Source organism: Adiantum capillus-veneris, chromosome 2, assembly GCF_014529385.1.
Source record: "Adiantum capillus-veneris isolate H3 chromosome 2, ASM1452938v2, whole genome shotgun sequence".
NCBI classification, from domain to species: domain Eukaryota; kingdom Viridiplantae; phylum Streptophyta; class Polypodiopsida; order Polypodiales; family Pteridaceae; genus Adiantum; species Adiantum capillus-veneris.
In genome coordinates, this window is record NC_140932.1 from 32,865,293 (window position 1) to 32,889,366 (window position 24,074).

The following is a 24,074-nucleotide window of genomic DNA, read 5'->3' on the forward strand; positions in this document are numbered from 1 at the left end:
ATAGAATTTGATGAAAACCACACGGAATGGTGTTGATGAGGCAGTATAGGCCATCGCAGTGAGAGAACGTAGTAGGTACGTCAAATCTGCCCTTGCTTATTTTAGCAACTCTGACCAGAAAGTAGTCCTTGAAAATGGCCCAGAGCTTTTTATTTCTTGCATAATCAGCATGACTACTACTAAGTAGCTCTTTGCATGCTTCCATGGTCGCATCTTTCGAAAGTTGTGAATAAGTTCTCGTAGCCGGTTTTACTACCGGAAAGGTTGTCATTCCCAAAGCATGACCAAAGCGTGTAGCCGTCAGTGGGTGTCCTCTTACTTTGGGAAAAAGCTTGAGAACCTCATGCACCATATCCATGGGAATATCAGTAGGCAGATCGGCCTCCGCTAATGCTGACAGACCTAGCGTATGTAGCTAATGCTTTGATAAAACTTCTTGAAGAGAGGGATGAGGCTGTTGCAGATGGAAGTTTAAAATGAATTTGGTTTGAGTTTTGGAGGAAGGAGGCCGAGGAATTTGATTGTGCAGCACCTGCGTGATGGCCTTCTTCTTTTTGTCTTTCACAGCATCTTCCTGTTGCTAGAAGAGTCAGAGTCCGATTCAGAGGCAAAGCCGGAGTCAAACGCTTTGTAACTTTCATCACTATGATCAATGGAGGATAGATCAATGAGGCCATGGCTTAAGGTTTCTACATCTTCTTCTGTAGAACTTCGAGGCGTTTCAATAGGTCTCTGTCAAGACAAAGCTTTCTTCCGAGCCTTCTTGCTTGTACCAGCCATCTTGAATTGATCTTTTTTCTTTTCTTTCTTTAACTCACTGTGTGCTGAAATAGGTTTTGAAATAGGTTCTGACTGAAAAGCGTGAGATGAAAAGTTGAAACAGCTTCTGCCTGCAAAGGGTGAGATCTGTCCATGAATAGGGATCGCCTATAGGGTGAAGAGGGGCGCGATAGACTGACCCGATTACTTTACTGATTACTGTAGGGAGGAAGAGGGTGGGCGATAGACTGCAGGAGGGGCGAGGGGTTTGGTTAGGGTAAGGGCGATAGCAGAGAGGGGATGAGGGTAGGGGCGATGGGCTTAGGATAGGGGCGAGGGTTATTATATAGGGGGCGAGAGGGAAAAATTGGGTAGGGGTGAATGGGAGAGTTGTTAGGTAGGGGCAAGGGGGATTAGTTGGGTAGGGGCAAGGGGGAATTAGTTAGGTAGGGGCGAGGGGGGATTAGTTAGGTAAGGGCAAGGGGGTGTGGTGAGGGGCGAGGGGGAATTAGGTAGGGGCGAGGGGGTTGTTAGAGGGTAGGGGTGAGGGGGAATTGGTTAGGGGCGAGGGTAGTTTTAGAGGGTAGGGGCAGGGGGTTTTTAGAGGGTAGGGCCAAGGAATTAGAGGGTAGGGCGAGGGGATTATTTGGGTATGGACGAGTAGGGAATTAGAGGGTAGGGGAAGGGAATTATTTGGGTAGGGGCGAGGGAGAATTAGAGGGAATTAGAGGGTAGGGGCGATTAGGATCAAAGGCATAGTGCACCAAGAGAGAAAGGAGAAAGGGAGAGAAAGGAAGTTGTAAGTGCTGCGAGCATAAAAAAATTTGCATGCTTCAGGAGCAATGAAAGGAGTATGGCAGCAGGAGTGAAGCTACAAAAGAGGTCACACCAGAAAGCAAGGAACTAGATGTGTGTGTGTGAGCTCACCATAAGAGAGAGAGAGAGGGGAAGGGAGATACAGCAAGCAGGTTTGAACAACTTAAGAACAATACCAAAAATCAAAGATCTATCCGACAAGAGCTGAACCCTTGACATTCAACAAATCCATGAGGAGAGAGAGGCAATGGAAACAACCAGAGCAGCAATGATGGATCGTAGTAGGACTCCAAAAAGCCCAATTCTATCAATGAGAGGAGAGCAAAATTGATGCACGCCGTCAACGAGGAGAATTTTAAAGATAACACCGATTACAATTGAGCTGAGATGCGACTGGAGGACTGGAGAGGGAAAAGGGAAGGCCAGAGAGAGCTGAGGACGGGACAGTCATAAGGTTGTTGGTGGGAGGGATAAAATACCAAGATTTCTAAAGAGTCAGGGAAGTGAGTGATAGCACTTAATTCTTGATCCATTTACCAGTGGCAAAGGAAAGCCTGCCAGAGTGACTAACTGGACAGCCCCCTGTGGCAAAATCTCTTGTACCATGAATGGCCCTTGCCAGGCTGGGACCAGGTTCTTAGCTTTTTCAGATACTTCACTTGATAGAGTAGCACCAAGGAACCCTGCATTATTTTCGGCTTTTTGAGATGGCGATCATGCCACACTTTGCGACAAAGTTGCTCGGCTTGGAGAGCATGTGAAGCTAACATCCTGCTTTCTTCTAACATTGAGAGACGAGAGAGGTTTGCGGAAGCAATCCCCGCTTGACGCGAACACTTCCCACTCTTGCTGAACCTGAGTTAAACTCGTATGGTGCAATTGCTTCTAGAACGAAAGCTAGCTGGAATGGGGTGTAGTTAGTGGTTGCCTTGAAGGAGGTGCGATAAGCCCAAACTGTGCCGAGGAATAGCCTGAGCCCAAGAAGTTGGATGCAAGTGACAAGCTTCCCAGAGAAGCGCGATTAGCACTTTGTTAGTGCTCTCAGCGTGCCCATTTGCTCTAGGATAGTAAGAGCAAGATTTGCGATGAAAAATCTTGTAGTTCGTGAGGAGTGTGGAGATCGGGTCGTTGACGAAATGACTACCTCTATCACTGGTGATTTCCAGAGGACACCCAAACCTGCAAAAAATATTTTCATACAAAAATTTTGCGACAGTGACGGCTGTACAGTCGATTGTAGCCACCACTTCGGCCCACTTTGTTGCATAATCCGTTGCTACCAGGAGATACTTACGATTGCCGGGTTGAGCAGGTGGATTAACTGGACCAACAAAGTCCAAGCCCCATCGCTAAAAGGGCAACCACGCCATAGATACCAGCAGAGGGCGATTGGATTGCTTGCTAGGCTTGGGCGCACATCGCTGACAGATATCACAAACCTTGACATGAGCAATAGCATCTCTAAATATATAGGGCCACCATAAGCCGATCTGTAAGAATTTTTGCATCGTGATGTGACCAGGGTAGTGGCCACCTATAGGACCACTGTGTGCATCCTCAAGAATGTGGTCTACTTCATGAGGGGAGACGCACTTGCACAGCACACCATCCGGCCCAGATTTGTAGAGCTGTCCGCCAATCAAAGAGAAGGGTCTAGACTTCAACAAGAGTCTTCTTTTTCGCAAGGGAGAGGAGAAGCATTCTCAGGATAAAGGCCAGTAGAGAGCAGATGTAACACATCTCCATACCATTCTGGGGTCGTGTCGACCTTAAAGAGATGACTATCCAGAGAGTCATCATCAACCCCAGTATCGGGCTCACCTGTATGTATGCGAGAGAGATGGTCGGCCATGACATGCCGTTTGCATGGACTAAGAACTACTTCGAAATCAAATTCCTGGAATATCAATAGCCACCTCCAGACTCTTCCTGCAACTTGTGGTTTATTCAAAAGATAGCGTAGCGCATAATGATCCGTGATGATAGTGAAGTGAACCCCTAACAAGTAATGACGAAACTTCTATAAAGAATACACCATAGCAAAACCTTCCCTTTCTATGGTGCTGTAGTTGCGCTCTGCTTTGGTGAGCAGGCGACTTGCATAGTGAACAAGGCGATCCAGGTTGTATTCCTTACTAGGCTGAGTCAGGACAACACCCACAACCAGTTGACTGGCATCAGTATGCACATGAAAAGGTAGAGACCAATCTGGAGCCACTAGAATAGGTGCTTCAGTGAGGCGTTTTTTGAGGTATGAAAATGCTTCAACCTCAGGTTTTGACCATTGGAAGAGTACAGTAGCGCTAGTGAGTCAAGTCAATGGTTGAGCCACCTGTGCATACATTCGTATAAACCTGCGATGATAGCATGTGTGGCCTACAAAGCTCTGAACACCTTTCGAGTTGATGGGAGGTGGTAACTTCAAGATAGCCACGATCTTCTCTGGTCAGACGCTAAACCTTTGGTAGACACCACATGTCCTAGAAGTGTGCCCTCAGTGACCAAAAAATGACATTTGTTAGGATTGAGCTTTAGGCGTGCCTCTCTTCCCCTGAGGAAGACAGCAGAGAGCTGAGCGAGGTGCTCCTCTAGATTTTCCATTGGGGTTGAACATTGGGCACCTGAGAAGGTCGAAAAATCGTCCATGAAGATGCAAAGATGATCCGTAAGTAAAGGACAGAATATAAGATATACTGCTCGATTGAAGGAAGGTGGAGCGTTTTTCAACCCAAACGACATCCTAGTGTAGATAAAAATACCCCAAGGAGTCACAAAGGCCGTTTTAAGCTGATCACCTGGATGGATGCCCAATTGAATTTATCCACCGAGCCCATCCATGAAACTGTACAATACATACCCTGCTACATCTTCGAGCACACGCTCAATGAAAGGTGTGGGCAAACCATCTGGGATAGTTACCTTGTTCAGAGCGCAGTAATCTACGCACACACGGATTTTATTGGACTGCTTCGTAGGCGCTATCACCATGGGTGATAACCACTCAGAGTGCTCCACAGGTACAATGATCCCTGCCTCTTGCATTTGAGCTTGTAAGCTCGGCCTCGGACAGGCTTAGCCCCTTCAACCATAGGGTAGTGTGCACACCCAATTCTGGTGAGATCCCTTCCAAATCCTTGTAGAACCAAGCAAAAACATCTTTGAAAGAGTGTATAAAAGAAACTACATGATCAAGTAATGCGGGATGCGCCCATAACCAAGCTGCTAAGAGGACGTACTGAGGGTTGTCAGGGTCGCCCAGGTTGACTTTTTTGACCGGATCAAGAGGTGTAATTGTGGAGGGTACTTCGGAAGTTGAAAAGTGAGATGCCTCTTGGAGCTTCGAGACATCATGGGCTTGTGTTTGATCGATTGGAAACTCTGCATACTCTTCTTGTAACCATCCTGGTGGAAGCTCCTCGAAGGGTAAATCTTTCGACACAGACATAGCAGAGTGCTTTTGAGGGGGTGGGGCGTCCGACTTGGGAGATGTTAGAGGAAGGGAGGAATCATTGGCGAGTTCATGCAGAGGAGATTTCTTCCCCCTTAGGTGATGTGTTATAGGTTCACCAAGGCCGAAGGCTTCCATCAAAGCAACACTAGAATCATGGGAATCAGAGACTAACACACTTACTTCTTCGACTGGCACACTTTCTGTTGTAGGGCCTGGGACACTGGTGTCCGCCTGAGGAGCTGGGAGAGAGAGTGTTACCAACACAGGTGAGGTTTGAATAGAGATTTCTTCCCCCTTTGATGATGTGTTATAGGTTCACCAAGGCTGACGGCTTCCATCAAAGGTACACTAGAATCATGGAAATCAGGGACTAACACTTACTTCTTCGATTGGCACACTTTCTGTTGTAGGGCTTGGGACAATGGTGTCCGCCTGAGGAGTTGGGAGAGAGAGTGTTACCAGCACAGGTGAGGTTCGAATAGAGACCACATAGCATGGCATCGAGGTGGTAGCTTCCAACCACTGCAACAGGTCTTCGTCAAACCCGTCAAGTGGGATGGGCTGCTCAGGGTCGAGGTTGGATTGTACTGACAATGAGTTGTAATGAACCACTGGATCCATACCTCCTTCGAGCCGAATTGGTTGCATGGGGGAGCCAGAAGTATGTATCCACATGGCGTCGTTTCCCCAATCATGAAGTACCTTAGTATGCCACAACCATGGTCTACCAATAAGCAAAGGAAATCCTCCCTCCACCTGAGGAAGACTGACCACCACAAAATCCAAGTTAAATGTGAAGTCTTGTACCTTCAGAGACACCCCTCTCTACTATGCCCACAGGGTAGACTGTCCTCTGGTCCACCCATGTAACAGTGAATGGAGCAGGGCGGGTAGGCTGCACACCTAAGGCCAACATAGTAAATTATGGCATCAGATTGATCCCATGCCCACCATCCACTATGACGCCTGAGAATTGATGCCCAAGAATAGACACAGTGAGACGAGGACTTTTGTAGTCGGTGAGGGGAGCAACTGGGTAAGAAATCATGTAGGACTCCAAGGGCTGCACAGGTAGGTGCCCACCACTAGGTCTTGCACCAGGATACAAAGACTCGATGATGAAAAGGGTGTCACTTCGGAAATTTGCATCAGGTCGAAGCATGTCGTACAATGACACTTGCCGAAAGGTGTTTTTCAAGATAGACTCTGTTGTAGGCTTCTCTCGTTTGATGAGATCTTGCTCTAGTATCTTAAGCTTCTGCAAGTCCTCTACTGCTTCCATGAAAGCCCCATCAATATCTGATAGAAGAGAGGTAGGCTGGCTCTTGGCACTACCTGCTGGATTGTCAGCTACTAAGGGAGTTTGACTTATTTATGTGACTGGAGACGGAAAAATTGAACTGCCAGGGAGGCTGAGACCAAGAGCAGCTCTCTGTGCCCGTGTAACCACCCAACCGACTCTTCCACCTTCTTCAACCCATCTCGAAAGGCAACTACAAGAGTGGAAGGCGGGGCCTGTGGAATGGTGCTTACTGTGATGAGGTTAACCTTTGGGAATGTAAACTCCTGTTGGTTCTGGCTTGTGCTTGCAAATGTGGATGCACGTTGTTTTGGGCAATCCTTACTATAGTGATCCTTAACTTCAAGGCAGTGTCGACAAGGAGGGGACCCTTCTAGCAACGGACATTTGCTCTGATAATGTCCATACTCTCCGCGCCTGTAGCACAAAATTGGCCTATCGGAGGGGCGAGGTGGTCTCGACCCTTGCTGCGTGGGACCGGATGCTGACGTGTAGAAGCTTTGGGGAACTGAAGAAGTACTAGCATGATAAAAGCTGGGAGATGCAAAGTTGTTGTGCATACCTTGCATAGGAGGTGTTGTCAACAGAGGTGACATCGGGTTTTGATGGCCATAGGGTGAAACCATGTTGGATGCAAGTGCTAGCCCTTGTTGGAGAGAAGGACCTAGACTTTGTTGTATTTGCCATAATCCCTTGATATAGTAGCAATCCTTGTCTTCATGCCCAGACTTTTTGCAAAGGTGGCAATAAGCCCAAAGGGAACAGTCCTGTGGAGGATGTCCTGGAGAGCGACACGAGCTGCACCATACCATAGCTTTAGTCTCCTGCTGAGACCGAAGCTCTTCTAGCTCTCTCTTGATTTGATCCAAAGCCTCAAGATGTGGTGGTTTCTCTTGTCTAAAAGAGATTGATTTCTCCTCTTGAAGAGTGCGTTGTAGTTTTAGGGCTTCAAGTTCTCTACGCAAAGAAGTCAATGGATCAGCAGGACTTTCCGAAAACACAAAGGGAGTCTCTATGTGAGGGGAGTTGGTGAACAGCTCCCTAGCCCCCTCTATCCTAGTAGCAACTGCGACAAACTCCTCCAGAGTGGCGTCGGGTCGGAGACTCTCTCGGAGTTTTTTCTGAGAAGCTTTGGAAAGAGCCTTCTGCACCCACTTCTTAACCATAAATTCACCGGGTTGCTGGGGAAGCTTGGAAACCAAAGACTTGGTTTTAGTCATAAGTTCTGCAAAAGTCTCCTCTGGCTGGAGCACCATGTTGGCCAACTCATCCAAAACCTTCTCCTGGTAGTCACCTGGCATGAATGCTGCACAGAACTGTTGTCTTAAAGCTGCCCAAGTTGCAAAATGGTTCTTTGCAAATTGACTGCAAATTGACTGTACCATTTGTCTGCTAAGCCATCCAAGGTAGAATGGAAAGAGTACCAAATAAGCATCTTCTCTATTAAGACCACGACCCCTACAGAGAGATACAAACCTTCTCGCATGGTCGTCTGCATCTTCTGAAGCCCTTGAAGGTAGGAAACTTGATATTTACCTTGGCCAAAACTCTGGCCAACGCCTCCATGGCCTCTTGCTCAGGAGCCCGTTGCTCAATAGCCTGCTGTAACAAAATAGGAGAGAGCTTTACTAGGGAAGGTGACCTAGAAGATGTGGAACAGGATGGAGGAATGGGTGATGCCGTATGTGGAGGTATGGGTGATGAGGTTGATGGACTTCTACTACGCACCAAGGGTCGTCTTCTGTTGTAGTACTTCAGAGGACTTAATAGTGCGCTTTGACGCTCGAATGACCACCTTGTATGTGTCATGCAACGACCACAAATCCAACCAAGCTTTGAGCAAGAAGACCTTTAACTGCTTTAACTGGATGAAGACAGGTCTAATCTCTACTAGACCAGTAAGTGACTAGACCCCGACGACCAGGGACGAGGAGGGTTGGGCCAGGACGAGGAGGGACTAGACCAAGGACGAGGAAGGACTAGACCAAGGACGAGGAAAGCCTAGACCAGGACGAGAGAGGACCAGACAGGACCAGACCAGTAGGTAAAGTAGGCGAAACCAACTAGCTTACGATTTGTATCTCAACAGAGAGTGAGACTTCAGTTGAGGTCCCACCGTGATCGCCAAAATGAGAGCACTTGTAGCGCGGATAGTGTGTCGTGCTCTCTACAGTGGGTGCTCCTCGGTGCTATGTACGTGACAATCTCACTCAAAACAGACTGAAAACAAAGGAACAATAGACCACAACTGAGCTCACAGAGACACAACAACAAACCACAACATACGACTCGACTATCTCAAAGAACTGATACAGACTCTGGCGTGGCAGCACACTCGGCTCCAGCCCAAGACTCACAGGTACAATGGGGTGTCGAGGCTCAAATGTGCAGGGATGGTGAAGACGTGCTGTGTGTATAGACTCTCTCTCTAAAACGACGACGTTGGACCATATATCTAGAAGATAATCCGATGACCCAACAACTACTAATCATATATACAACCATAAAGAGCCACCAACGGCTCATAAATGTCAGCCATCTAAATTTATCCCCAAACTGAGTGGTGGTGACCTAGCCACGATGTCCACTAGACCACCGTCCGTATCCTTGCTGCCACGTGTCACTGCCCAGCCAAGAGAGTCCGTCTAGTGTGAACCAGCCTAGACCAATTGTACTAACTGTGTGTCTTGTGAAAGTGACACTGTAGCCTGCTACAACCCCCGTCCTCTATGCCTTGATCTCACTTCTTGCCTACAAGTAGTCTCCCAATGGTATCTCGTCACTCTAGGTAATGTGCCGCCAAGAGTCTAATGCGTTTCCGACAAAAAAATAATGTCTCTTCCCTTAAAGCTATCCTCAAATGCGCCTACATCCAACTTCATTGATCCATTACAATTCCATGCTGCCATTTTAAGTCTCGTCCCATAGGTCTCGCACCATCATGCGGTGCGTTTTTCCAACACCACTACTCTCCCTCCCCAGAAGAAAGCAATTTTCCCTTTCTCCGAGTAAAAAATAATGTCTCTTCCCTTAAAGCTATCCTCAAATGTGCCTACATCCAGCTTCATTGATCCATTACAATTCCATGCTGCCATTTTAAGTCTCGTCCCATAGGTCTCGCACCATCATGCAAGACTCCTAGTCTTAAGCTTTTGCGTTGTGAAAGTCAACAGCAAAGAAAAGTCCAAAAGCACTAATCCCGAGAAATTATACGATGGTCCGTGATACAGTTGTGCCTAGGAAAGAGGTTACAGATATTGAGTTCCTATCTCATAGACGGAAACATGATGAAGCCGTGATTAAGCCATATGCGAGCCTATAACTTAATGATTCAAATTTTCCATTAAAGCTAGAAACCAGTTTTACAGATTAGATCATCTATACAAACCTGGTCCAGAATCTGGGCATGCAAACTTCCCATCTCATCAGGTGCTTTCAGACTCCTTGAGAGACCCCCCTCAGTGCTAGCTTCAACTTCTGCTCCTACGAGATCTACACGCAATCCAGATCCACTGTTGTTCACAGTCACATCTTCATTGACCAGCCAAGTGGAATTTGACTTGCCACTGCTTTCAGACACTGCATCCGTTGTACTTTGCAGTGAGATGTTCTCTGTCTTTTCAGCAATTTGCTGTCGAAGGGCAGCAATGGCTTGTTGAAGTTCTGTATTTTCATTAACCTGAGAAATAGCATCAAAACAAAACACAACTTTGTGAGTGCAGCAATAGAAAACATATCCCAGAAACAAAATTTGACTAGTGCCTTAGCATATGTAAGGATAGACTGTTTCAAGACTAGGGGCACTGTGTCACAGCACCTCTATGATGGCTAAGTCTAAATAGAGTGTATGTATAACCGGAATGGCCCAGCTTATCGAGGATTTAGATCAGAAATGCATGCCATGTGGTACTCGAATAAAATATGCTCTTTATGTACATTTGAAAACGGAGAACAAAATTGCAAGTTATGTATTTGTAGCAGTCATCCAAAAAACAATTTAACCATTATCAGTCATCCAAAATTGCAAGTTATGTATTTGTAACAGTCATCCAAAAAACAATTTAACCATTATCCCCACTTTCAAAGTCTTTATTGAATAATCAGGCATTCCTATTAACATCATCAAGGGCGTGTGAATATATGCTCAACTTAGTTTCATTTCGGGTACTCTCAAGAAAGTAGTGAGAAATTAGGTAGACATATCGTAAGAACCTTCTATGGATAAAACATCTTCCCTCTAACTTCAAAGACAAACATTGGAAAAGACAAACTTACTTTGGCTTGTAACTGCTCCTGAAGAATCCTATTATCCGCACTTTTAATCTGCAATAACAATCAGCGAAGGTAAATGTAACGAAAAAGTCTCAAAATTAAAAATAAAGCCAAACCTTTCTCAAAGGCATACACCATTTACTGTAAAATTTTCACTGACAGAATCATATGTACCTCAAGTTCAAATGACTTTTGATTTAATTGATTTGTCAGCTTAGAAATAGTCTGCACCGAACCCAACAATTTGTTAAAAACAAGCAGATTGAGAGAAAAAATTTGCAATACTTTTGGCTCCTAGCCTTCATCTTTTTCAAATACTAAGCAATATCATGGAGGAATGGGCGTGCATTGCCTGAGAAAATTCTAATGCAGCTGCATTATTGGACGCAACTTCTCCATTACCAACTATCCGGCGCTCAAGCACACGCATCTGCCTTCTTTTCTCCAATATTTCATCCTTCAAATTTTTCACTTGCATCTGTATATTCACCAACCCCAAATAAAGCTATTAGAGCATGTATGTGTAGTCTGCAAGCAGGAAAAACCGTGTGTCAGATAGACTGCCTACTTGAATCTGATTGTCATCAGGATTGGCTGCAGCATGCTCTGTTAGTCTCTTCAATGTGCTAGTGCATAATGCAACCTCTCCAGCAAGCATTTTGACTTGTTCTCTTAAAAGATCCATCTGATCAGCCATGGTTGTCCCTGTCTGCATAATCAGGCAACAATTTGTAAACTTAAACCACGTGCATCCTTGAGATACACCTTGAAGACATGGGAAAATGAAAATAATTTCTAAGCGAAACCACAAAATCACTATAGCTGGTACCAAAACAATTGATTTTAGTTGCTTCTATGCAGTCTAAGCTCAAAACTCGTGTGTCTCAGTCTTGAGATATTCCAAAACTTGGCAACATGAGATAAGTCAAAAGTCAACATTTTAACGTCTACGAAGCTCATCACTACAGCCAATCATACCCTTCATCCATAAGATGGCACGAATATGTGCATGTGTACATTTGTATTATCACAATTTTACTTTTTTTTCCCTAAACAAAGTGCAATACCTCGAGCCATAGAGGATAACCTACCAACTTTCACAGCATTATTGTAATCATTACAACAGGTCAGTGATAAAATCGGAGCTTAAGTAACTGCATCCACACATCCCCATTGATCACAGCACAACTACACTGACTGATATTGAGCAATAAACTTTTCCACAAACATAATGAAAACTTTATTTTACTTCAGAAGTCATTTTGGCCTTCAGAAAAGATACATAAATACTTTTGCCTCCTCCAGTACATCTTAGCCTTTAGGAAAAATTGTTTATGCTGTAAGTTGCTAAAATCAGTTAGTGATGTCTCAGCATCAAGGCTTATAAAATAGCTTCATCTGAACTGGGCTGGACTGTAGACAGCTGGTCATTGGCCTGATGCCTGTAGCAGTCAATGTTCTAGCGACATCGAGTGAAGAAGCTTCCAAACACTAGTCTAGAGAGAGGAAGCAGCAGCACATAGTCAACCCTACACTAAAGCTCTATTTATGATGAAAGATTTGAGTCAGCCATCTTTCAGGTTAGCAACAGAAGATGAAAGAGAAAAATTAGTTCTTAACTCAGACAATTCAGGTCAAAAACGCAGATAAACTTACAGGAGGAGGCCTTCGACCTCGAACAGCAGCACTAAACAGTTCCCCTGCCTGTGTAGGCTCGAAGAAGGGATCGACAGGAGCAACTTCATCTACCCGCCGGCTGACTGATTTTCTGCGGCCCTTGAGATCAATGCCCGGGTCAATTTGGGTCACAGAACCACTTGTTGCGGGTGATGCATTTGATGAATTATCTGAATCAAAGCTTGCTGCATGGCCACCGTTCTCAATTTTCTGTTTTAAACGGGTGTCTTCGGTTATATTCTTGTCTTTTTTCCACTCAAGCAACAAGTCAAATAACAAGAATGATAAAAAGGAAGTGGGAGACGAGCACAGGACTGCATGCAGCACACTTTCTAGTTGCAGAAAATTATACTCGCCTTTGACTTGAACCAGGCAAGCATACTGCGCCGCTTTGTCTTCTTTTCTCCTTTGAAAAGCTCGTCGGAGATAATATTGTCACTCCTTCCATCTACAGACAGTTCTGATTCATGACCATCTTCATCCTCAAAGATGAAGTCATCACGTCTTCTATCAGGTAGATATGCAAGCTGAAAGTCAACATGTAATAACTCAGGCATTATTTTACACTAGGGCAGGCTTATTTAACATTGCCATGTGTGCAGCATAGAAACAAAAACTACGAGAAAAAACTAAACAAAAACAATTGTTGAAAAATCATGAGATTCATAAACAAAAAAACTACCTCTTCTTCTCCAAAAGAATGCCTGCGGCGATTGCCTTGTCTCTCGGGAGGAAGACTTTGAGGGACTGTGTTCTTGGTGGAAACAAGTATCAGTTTTGTCAACCTTTGAATTCTACCCAGTAATGCTGCCTTTGCTTGCTCTTCTTCTTCTAATCTTGATTGAAGCTTGACTTGACCTGCTTCCAACTACCAAAAACTCGTCCAGTAAAACAAGAAATGAGATCAACGACTTAAATCTTAGTTCTGAAAATGCACATAGTGAAAAAAGCCCTACAAGAAAGCTAGAATACTGCTGCATGTAGCATTATTTTCTCAAATTTTTCAGGACTTCAGGAAAACAACAAGACAGCTTTCTTAGATCCATGCAAGAGCAAGATTTATCAATGATGAAAAGCAGAGAGAAAAGCTGCAAACCTGCTGCTTCAATGATGCAAGATCTTCTTGATTGCCCATGAGGTATGTATTGTCTGCAATTCCTCTCTTCACTTGTTCCAATTCATGTTTCAAGCTCATAATTTCCTTCTGATATTTCTTTATCAAAGACTTTTCATCCATAATCTGAAAGACAGGAGAAAGTCAAACGGTGCTACAGCAGTGATTCATTTTATTAACAGAACATTCACCTTGAAGACTTTGAACAAGACCTAGATATATCTTAATAGCCAGAGCACTCTGTTGACTACCGCCACTAGCTACGAGTCGTTTATCCGATGAGTCATGGTTATGCAGGGTTTGAGCAGCTGCATGCATCTAATGGCAAATACTGCAAGACCCATGTTCGTGTCCAGGGTTTACTTGCTCAAATCACAAATTCGACATTATTTCTCAATTAGTCTTCCTTCTTCACAAACAGAAAGACTACTCCAGAGGCTAGCACTAATCATACAAGGCAGCTTTCTAGATCGTATACATGGCCAAAATATTCTAGTATCTACATCTTTGGTGTTGGAAGAGCCTCACGAATCCGACATTGGAGTAATTTGCTTGCGGACTCACTATTCAGCACCCTTAGCAACGTATATTATGGACCATTAGTGTTTATCACCAATACATGTGGTACATCAAGTTACAATCTCAACAAGTTCAATCTCTGCTCCCTTGAACATGAACTAACAGCATTCACTTCCATTTCAGCTATAAGACACTCACTGTAAAATAGCAGCCTATTTTCTGTTGTTCATAAGACACTCGTTGTAGAACCCTCACAAGGTGATTCTTACGAAAAGTGGCACCCTTTTCACAAAATGTGTGACTGCTATCACATCAAAGAAAGACTAGAGTACACCACTTAATATAGCCCATGCAAATGTGCATGTGCACATACATTTGTGTGTGTGTGTGTGTGTGTGTGTGTGTGTGTGTGTGTGTGTGTGTGTGTGTACGCACATTGTCACCCCATCTTTTGGCCATCAAAAACCGACTTATTGGGATGTTGTTTTTGGGGAACTTGAAGGACACATTCCTGGATGTCCCTTTACTTCTTCTCTCATTGTTGATTGGAAGGTTGTCACTTCGCATTTGGCTTGGAATGGTCGACAATCCTCTATGGGTAACTCTCTTCGTTTGGAGAGTCTGCATTGGAGCAAGGTCTTCGCTTCGACTTTGATTCGACGGTCTCCTCGTCAAGCGTATTTTCTTTCCCAAGAAAGAATCTGTCAGGTGCAACAGGTGCTTGATGACTCGGGTTATGTTCTTTCGTTCACTGAGGCAGTGTCCCGCTTTCAGTTGGGTCCTCACTATTCTCCTCTCTGGTAAAAAATTCAACGGATGCTTGCTGATCACTCCCCCATTCCTCCTTTGGATGTGGACTCTCGCTACTCTGATTGGAATTTGGCTACTGCTAGATTGGACTGCATTTCCGCTGGCAGTGTATATGCAATCCTTCAATCTGATGCATGGATTGTGCATCATGGTAACCAGCTGTGGCTGCTTTCCGAGTCATCTTTGTGGTGGCAACACACATTGTCTCGCATTTGGCAGAGTCATCTACCTTTGAAGGAACGTGTTTTCTTGTGGCGCTGCTTGGTGGGAGCTCTACCTGTTGGCAGTGTGTTACCTACTCGGCATATTGCGCCTTCCCGCTGCCCTAGATGCCTTGAAGCTGAGGAGACAGTGCCGCACTTACTGTGGCGATGTCGCCACTCCAGAGCAATCATTCGGCAAGTGTCGACTGCTCTTCGGCTGCGTTTCCCTTCCGACTCTTTTCACATACGCTTTTGGCTTTTTGGGGTGCTCCAGCCACCGCAATCTCAGTTTGCGGTGTTCTTCACTTGGGTCAAATTTTGGACTCTATGGGCCATCTGGCACCATAGGAACTCCTTCATGTTCCAAGGCATTTATGTTGACCCCTTTCCCTCTTTCAAATTATCTCTCGGTCAAGCGCTACATTTTGCTTATGATGCTGGAGACATCACTCCTGACACCTACAGGGCTTTACTTTGTTTGTTTCTAGCCTTCGGAGCCTCATAGTGCTCCGCTTTTTGTATCCCTTTCTTTTCGTGGGTTTTCCTTGCTTTGAGGTTTCCCACTTGTAAATTAATCAAAGCAGATTTACAAAAAAAAGTGTGTGTGTGTGTGTGTGTGTGTGTGTGTGTGTGTGTGTGTGTGTGTGTGTGTGTGGTCTTCAGTTTTCACAGGTGTGTGGTGTCTGTGTGTGTGTGAGAGAGAGACATGCGCGTCGAATTTCTACTCCCCTGTCGCGTGAACTTTTGCGCATTGTTGCAGCTCTTTGCGCCTGCGCCAACAGGTGTGTGTGCGTGTTGTGTGTGGGTAAGAGATTTAGGGTTCGAACGTGAGCGAATAACCCTAATACGCAGGTCTGAACGTGAGCGGATAACCCTAATACGCAGGGACAAGAAACCCTAATCGTGTCGTCTAGCTTTGTTGCATTCCTCAATTCCTTTTTTGGATTTTTTCAAAGGTTTTTTTCTCACTACAATTTAGCAGCGAAGTGTACCAAGTCTCTACAGTTAATGTAAAGTTCATTTAGCATGTGAACAAAAGGTCTTTTTCAGTTCAGCAGCAGGTGTACAAAGTTTCGTAGTGTTCAAGCATCTAGCAGGTTTCAATTCACATAGGGTTTTGAAGCGAATTTGTTCTTTCATGACTGAGTTGGCCTCCGATCTCGATCAGGTTTATAAACGCAAGAAACATATGGCCGCAGAATCCTTGGAAATGGGTGAAATCCAAGCTTGTTTGTTGGAAGACTTTGAAGGTGCATGGAACGCCTGGGAGGGTCAGGAGCCCACCACCGAGGTGCTTATCCCAGTTCAAGCTCTCATGGACCCAATGGTGCAGTATGCTCTCAATGCGGTTATTTTGTTCTTTCCGGGCAAGATGCCCACTGCGCAAGACGTGGGTCAGTGGGTAGATTCTCTTCTTAAACGCCAGGCTGTCCGGGGTGTCTACTTTGGAGCCAGAGGATTCTATGAAGTCTTGTTGGCTGACACTGACGCCCGCAACATGTTGCTTGAATCATCTCCTTTGTTTTCTGGTACTCAGATGACACATGTACTGCCATGGGCTCTTACCAGAGATTATCAAAGCCTTATTCGTCACAAGTGTCCAGTATGGGTCGAAATAGTTGACTTTCCGCGCACCTGGCGACACTTTCTTCTTGTGCTTGCTTCTCGCTTGGGGAAAGTAATATGTCCTCCTAACTTGATGCCAATACAAATAGGTTTTGTGTGCTTTGGGACACGGATGTTCCCACTCCTCAAGGTATTACTGTTAACTTGGGGGACCCTCTTATTGGCAAGCATCCTTTCAAGCTCAAATGGGGGAAATTTGCGAATTCATGTTTTCGTTGTGTGAAATTTGGACGCATGCAATCAGAATGTCTTGAGACTCATCTGCAGCCTCCTCCTTCAACTGTTCCGCAGCTTGTTGTTTCCAATGGAAAAGAGGACTCTAATTCGAGATCGACTTCCATTGGGGCCACTGCCTTGCCTGCTGTACCACCTCTGGATAAAGGCAAAGTTAAATCTGTTGGTTCCCCTAACTCTCAAAGCAAAGGAAAGTTTGACGCAGCTCAGGAGACGCGGAATAAGGATAAAACTGTGGATCTTGGGGAAGGATCTCCTTGGATAACCCCTAAGAAGACTGTTAAAATGCGCTCGCAGCTTTCTTCTCGTAGCTATGTACCTCCTGCGGTGAAATCTGCAATGCAAAAGTCTGTACCTTGTAATGACAATCGTACGCTTGCGGATGCATGGAATAAGGTGGTGCACTCTTACAGAGATGCAGTGATTCATGGAGTTTCTTCATCACCTGTAGGTGTTATTTCTACTAATGCGGGTATGGAGGATGATCTAGTCGAGCCACGATCTATTGATGATGATGTGCCTATGGGCACGTCTTCTTAGTTCTTCCTTTTCTTTTGCCTTTGTACATATCTCCTTGATGCATAGTTGTGTTAAATGCATTTCATACAATGTGTGTGGGTTGTGCAACCCTGATAAATGGAGATTAACCTGGCAGTATGTACATACATGTATGGCAGACATTATTGTTTTGCAAGAACATAATCAGCATGAATTTGTTGGGCAATGTTCGTATTTTGTGAGATACTGGATAGCATATGCTGGTTTGACGGGCTATTCAAGAGTTTTGATGATAGTTAGACATAAGTTGCAGCCAGTTCTTGCGTACAATTATCCAACGGGTCGTTGGCTGGTGGTTCAATGTACAATTGATGGCCAAACTTATGAATTTGGGGGTATCTATGCCCACACAGCCTCGGGACCACGTGCTGTGTTATGGCGTGCGATCTCTTCTTATCCTTGGCTTTCCAATGCCTTTCTTTGTAGTGATTTTAACAATGCGCCTGCTTGATCTGATAATGCCATAGGTCAATCGCACATGTTGGGTGTGGAAGTGCACGCATAGGCAGATCTTGTTGCATGCACACGGATGTTGGATTTGTGGACCTTTTTGCATCCGGATGTTTATGGGTACACTTTCCAGCATAATGCTCGCTCCTCCTATCGCACACGATTAGATCGGTGGTATGTCCTTAACATGCAACAATATGATGAGTATGTATGTGAGATGCGCATTGACCACACCTTCTTGTTATATGATCATGTCCCAATTATGATGACATTGCGTTTTGGGCGACTGCAGGGGGATCAATTTCTCTCTAGGAAACGTTTGTTGCACATCAATAATGCCTATCTTTCGCATGAGTTGTTTCGTGATATGATTCATGATATTATTCCCCCATTGGTTGACCAAATGTATTTGGATCCTAACGTCGCTTGGTATCATTTCGTGATATGTGTGCAATGTGCGATTCAGGATTATGGTAAGCACTATATGCTTCAGATACGCGGGGATGTTGAGGATGCTAAACATGTTAAAAGAGCTACAAATTTTGGCTGATATACGTCCTTTGATTGAATGTGAGTTGACGGCGCTTTGCAATGCTTGAGTATGTCTACAACATAATGATAAACGCAAAATGATAAATGGCACACTCGTGCTCGACATCGAGCACGAGTAGACATGTGCTTCGAAACACTTTTTTCAGCACCTCCATCATTCAAGGGCCTCCATGCCATTAAGAGAGTAATGCTCCAATCGAGCTCTTGGACAGCCTCTAAACGTGAGTTTGTTGATGCCATGACGTCGCATTTTGGAAATGTATTTGTTGTTCCTCCTCCAGCTTCGACTAAAGCTCATCGTGCCCGTCGACTTCTGTTATCTACGGTGCATGCAATTCTCTCGCCTCATGATTCGCAAGCAATGGAGGTGGATTTTACTGAAAATGAATTGCATTCAACATTGATTGCTCTTGGCCGTTGGCGTTCCCCCGGTTAGGATGGGCTCACTGTTTCATCTCTTTCTGGGAGTCCTTGAAAGAGACTTTGCTATATGATGAATGCGGTATGGAGTAAGCAAAATTTGCCATTGTCTTGGAAAGAAGGCTTACTGAAATTATTGCCCAAATAGGAGCTCTGCCAGCATTTCTCTCATTGGCAACCAATTACTCTCATGCCGGTCATTTACAAAATATTGGCTAAAATGATTGTGCATCGCATTAAAGAGTCTCTTCTGGCGGGTATCCATCCTGCTCAGTATGGCTTTATCCCTCGTCGCCAGATAATGGATAATTTGGCTAATGTCTTGATTGGAATGGAATATGCCAACCACCCAACAAGATGTTCTCGTGATGCAGGTGAACATTGAAAAAGCCTTTGATATGGTACAGTGGGATTTCATTGCAGACACAATGCGAGTCCTTGGATTCGGTCCTAAAATAGCAAATGTTGTATTTCTCATGTATGCTCACAATACGTCGTCTGGCCTTCTTGATGGTGAGCTGACCGATCCTTGGCCACTTGGATGCTCTATCAGGCAAGTTGCCCCCTCAGTGCTTTATTGTATGCCATTGCCACCCACCCCTTGTTGATGTATTTGGATCACTTAGTTTCCCTTGGCCATCTTCACGAATTGCAATTGCCTCCTGGGAATGATTTTATTGGACAGGCTTATGTTGATGACTCCATATTCATGCCTCGAAATAATCAGGATGACATGCGGGAGATTATGCAAGCTTTGGATACATTTGGACTTGCGGCAAGCCTTAAGGTCAATTTCAGAAAATCCAAACTCTTGCATTAAGCATCATCCCTTGTGGCCAAATAAAGCCCAAAAATGAACCAATTAAAAGGAGCCTTGAGAGAGAGCCTTGTCGACTGAGGAGAGAGACAAGAACCTCTTGGATAAAAGAGAAAAAAGTCTCCATTTTTATAGCTGCAACACTTGCAAACTTTCCAAAGAGCTCATTTTTTAGCAAGAGAGAGTACACCCCCAACTTTGAATGGCTATATCTCTCTCATCTTTTATCTAGTTTTAGCCTATGGATACTCTACGGACATCTACTCGAGACGAGCTACGTATTAATGTCCTTGGTTTCTCCTAATTCCAAGTGTGCTTCATGCTAGAAGGGTTCTTCATAAAACTTTACAGGTGCTTATCACACGTGGTTTCGGCGGTGCAATAGTTCTTTCCGACGGTGTGACTCATGCAAGGCTATAGAGGCACTCGTTTTCCTTATTTGCACGCTAACAATGGCACCAACATAACTCACAAATGTTTCATGCTCTAGAAATTGACCATTTCCCTTACTTCAAATTTTCGCTTGGACAAGCATTTCACTTCGCTCATGATGTGGGAGACATCTCTCTTGAAGCTTATAGGATTGTTTCTAGTTTTTTGAGCCTTCTCAAGCTTCATCTTTTGTTGTAATGTGCAACGGAAGAGAATGATGATGTATGCTCAAGATGAGTGATCAATGGGTGCTCAAGGTTCCTTTTACTCGGGGAAGGGAGAGCCTTCCTTGGCTTAATGAGTACCGTTATGCATTGTTCTTTCCATTGGTCTTACCATTATGTCGGTCTTGAGGGGTACTTGACTTGTTCTCCCTCGGCTTACCTTTGTTGTGCTTCATTTCTTGCGCTAGAGAGATTCTAACGGCGTCATTGTAGTCTGTAGGGTTGAAAACTTGCACAACGAACTTGATGTACTCGTCTAACCCGAAAAGGAAAGCCTCTATTCGATCCTCATCCGACTTGCACAATTGAACGCCAATCTGCAAAACACGGTTAGAAAAAGACATAAAAGGAGTGCCATTTTGATTAAGACCACGCCAATCTTCTTTTAACCGATCAAGGTTTTCTTGCTAGTCGCAAAGTAAGCATTATATTGATTGCAACCAAGAATGAACCACAGAAGCATACATCTTACCATCATACTTACTAAACGTCAACTTGTCAATGATTGGATTGTTGGAGTCGTCGTCTCAACCTATGCTACGTGATGACTCGCCGGTCTCCTTGAGTGGCTTGCTCTTCGTAGAGAGTACTTGTAGGACCAACTTCTGCATGCGTTGGTCCCTTTACGTAACTCCATAGCTGCTCGCTTTTCTTTGGCCACTATGCGTTGAGCCTCGCGTTTTTGTTCACGCTTGAGCTCCATAGCTATCCTTCTTTCTTCAACCGCTACGCATTGAGCCTCGCGTGCTTGCTCACGCTCAAGCTCCATAGCTGCTCTTCGTTCTTCACGATCTTTATCCCATGGCGGCACGATGAGCCTCTTGTTGTAGCATCATCTCCATCATCGACTTGACCAAAATTACCATAGGGCTTGGTGAAATATGTGGCGTAGATGGGATGACATGGAAACATGCTGTACGGATTTATCATGAGGTGGCAACAAGTTGTACGGACAACAAGCCCAGGATTCGCACTGACAGGCCACGTGGCAACAGTACGGATTTCCGTAATATGCGCTGGCATTCTACCGTGGCTACTCTACAAAATTCTGTAAATTGTCCCGTTTGCTTTTCAGGATAGATTTTGGGACCAGAAGCTTTTGGGGCAGATTGCTTTTGAGTTTACAGCTTTTGGGGCTCTGCTCTTGGGGCATCTCTTATAAGAATAAATAGACCAAAAAGGCCTCACTCTTCAGAGCATCTAGACAGAGTTTGAGAGCAGAGGACCCCTTGGGTCATACACTTTGCTCAAGCATTAATAAAAAAATAAATACCGAAAGGGGCGCCAAAGCAGGCAATACCTATGGGCAGTGTTCTCTCATGTGTCGTGTCGGATTTCCGACTTGGGGTGTCCAAGTCTGTTACTAATCCGCCCCCAAAAGCTGGCGCTCCTTTCGGTATTTATTTTTATATTAATGCTTGAGCAAAGTACAATAGGCCAAGGGATCCTCTGCTCTCAGACTCTACGTCCAAATGCTCTGAAGAGTGAGGCCCTTTGGGTCTATTTATTCATACAAGGGATGCCCCAAAAGCTGTAAACTCAAAAGCAATTTGCCCCAAAAGCTTCTAGTCCCAAAATCTGCCCCGAAAAGCAAACAGGGTAATTTGTGGAATTCCGTACAGCAACCACGGCAACATGCCAACGCATATTGCGGAAATCCATATTGGTGCTACGTGGCCTATAAGCACGAATCTCGAGCCTGTTGTCCGTACAACCTGCTACCACGTCATTATAAATCCGTACAACTTACTGCCACGTCAGCATTTTGTGACATACCCCCCTCTTGAAAGAATTGTAATCACCCTCGATTATGCCTGCAAAATCAGACATAAGCCATAAACCAGTTGAATACACACTCACTCTTAAGTACCGACGCACTAGACGACACAAATCAAACACTTGTACAAAGACGACAGTCATATCACATTCACATCACATCCAGATCATCACATATAATCCATTCTGATCTAGGACTATGATTCCTGGCAACGTATTTAGCAATCGAACCTAGACCCGCACCAGACCTCATTGATGTTGGATTAATTAATCCCATATTGCGATCATGTCAATAGATTTCTCGCGACCAAAATGTTGCAATCATTTTGTCAATCATTTCATCTTCACTCAAGCACAATCATGTGCGAGTAATCATTTTTGGGAATTCCAATCTATCAATCAGACACTAAGTTCATACTAAACGAAGTGTTTCAATCATTCAATTCTAGCTGTGAGGCCATCTCATCCCTTGGGAACTCTTGATGCTCTCACAACGGTTCCATTCAATAATTCATCATGATTCCAAATTCATGATTCTTTTCGTTATCAAGTTTATTATGGAGCTATCATTGCTCCAAAATCATGATCATCGCATTCTCGATCATGTTATCTGTTTACAAATAGCAAGATCTTTCATAACACATTACTTCCATACTTAAATCAAAATCATCTTCAAATAGTCCTACTTAAAAATTATTCAGTCATAAATTCACAAAGGAAAATAGTGTCAGTTCATCCGTAATGTTCTATATAATATCTATTCTGGAAAGAGTATCTCCTTGTCCATTTCTATTTTCATTTGTCAATCATTTTTATTCTTCCATTTGGGGCACCATGTAGAGATATGTCCTTGTTCTCCACATTCAAAACACTTTCCCGCTTTGAAATATTCTTCTGTCAATCGAGATCGTGTCTCTCTCTGTCGTCTGCTTCTGTTATGACTTGTCGAAGGTTCATCTGGTGGATAAGTCAAGTTACCCGAATGCATAGCAAATCCCCGCTTGGCATGTCCCATTAATTGTTGTATGAACTCGGACTTCTGCTCAAGGCAATAGTCTCAGATCTCTTTGGGAAGTCCACAGCAAAACCGCTTGATTTGTTGCTTGAAATTGATCTTCTTAAAGGATGAAGCACGTAAAAAAACATCCCAAAATCTCTCACAGTGATTATCCAAGGGTTCTGCCTTGACCATCTGAAGATGCACGTCCTGTTCATATCTTGAGTGAGCCACAAAGAAATAAAGAGTCTCTTAAACTTTAGTCACTTTGTCGGTGCCTCTTTTCTTAACAAAAGAGTGGACCACCATGTCCGTGCATTGCCTTTCAAAAAGTATGTTGCTCGTCTAATCTTGGAGTGCTCTGTATAGCGGCCTCCAAAAAATGCTATATCAAATCATTGGATAAAGGCTGAAGTCTTGGGAGCATCTCAAAACCCTGAAAAAGTTTCACTTTACTGCCTATCCACCCTCTTTGAATTCCTTGGTCGTTTTGCCCTTGTCTTCGAGAAAATCATATTGGTTGGCTCTGTAAAAGTGCTTCCTTTTTTAGTAACACGTATGGTCATCAGACTCCGAACTGTCAGAAGAGGATAAATCTTCATTACAACTGTCAAAAAAGTGTCGGGATCCGCTTTTCTTGGCCTTCTTCTTGATCTTTCCCAATCTCTTGTTGGATTAAGGGTCCAAATGGCCCCCTTTAATGTATATTTTAAAGGTTACTAACCTTTGGCCAAGTTCACATTGAACTTGGCCACTAACTTATAAATTGGTCCTATACAAATAATAAAAGAAATGTGAGTTTTAACTTACTCACTTATTTCCCTGCAGCAATAGCGTGCCCTCTCTCTCTCCCTATCGTTTCTGCTAGCGCTTCCTCTCCTGCTGGCCTTCACCACCACTACCTCACGTGCTCTATCACTTGCACACACCGCCTCTCATCAACTGGTATCAGAGCCAAATTAGGGTTTGCCTCAAACCTGCAAACGCTGAATTTCAGCCAAGAAGGTCAACTTTCATGCAAGATTTTGCAATTCGGTCGCCAAAGGACTTGTCCCCGGACACTAGAG

The 24,074-nt window shown here is 44.4% G+C and overlaps 1 protein-coding gene across 1 annotated transcript in view; it reads right to left on the reverse strand.

Moving 5' to 3' along the window:
- LOC147462599 (kinesin-like protein KIN-7E, chloroplastic) overlaps positions 1 to 24,074 on the reverse strand; it is a 67,500-nt gene that overhangs the window by 11,877 nt on the left and 31,549 nt on the right. The window contains exons 14-22 of the mRNA XM_086484458.1: positions 13,372 to 13,515; positions 12,958 to 13,143; positions 12,632 to 12,802; positions 12,255 to 12,485; positions 11,167 to 11,307; positions 10,951 to 11,076; positions 10,773 to 10,823; positions 10,602 to 10,649; positions 9,715 to 10,005 (exon numbers count right to left, since the gene is read on the reverse strand). Coding sequence (XP_086340584.1) covers positions 9,715 to 10,005; positions 10,602 to 10,649; positions 10,773 to 10,823; positions 10,951 to 11,076; positions 11,167 to 11,307; positions 12,255 to 12,485; positions 12,632 to 12,802; positions 12,958 to 13,143; positions 13,372 to 13,515 — 1,389 coding nt within the window. The remainder of the gene's footprint in view (positions 1 to 9,714; positions 10,006 to 10,601; positions 10,650 to 10,772; positions 10,824 to 10,950; positions 11,077 to 11,166; positions 11,308 to 12,254; positions 12,486 to 12,631; positions 12,803 to 12,957; positions 13,144 to 13,371; positions 13,516 to 24,074) is intronic.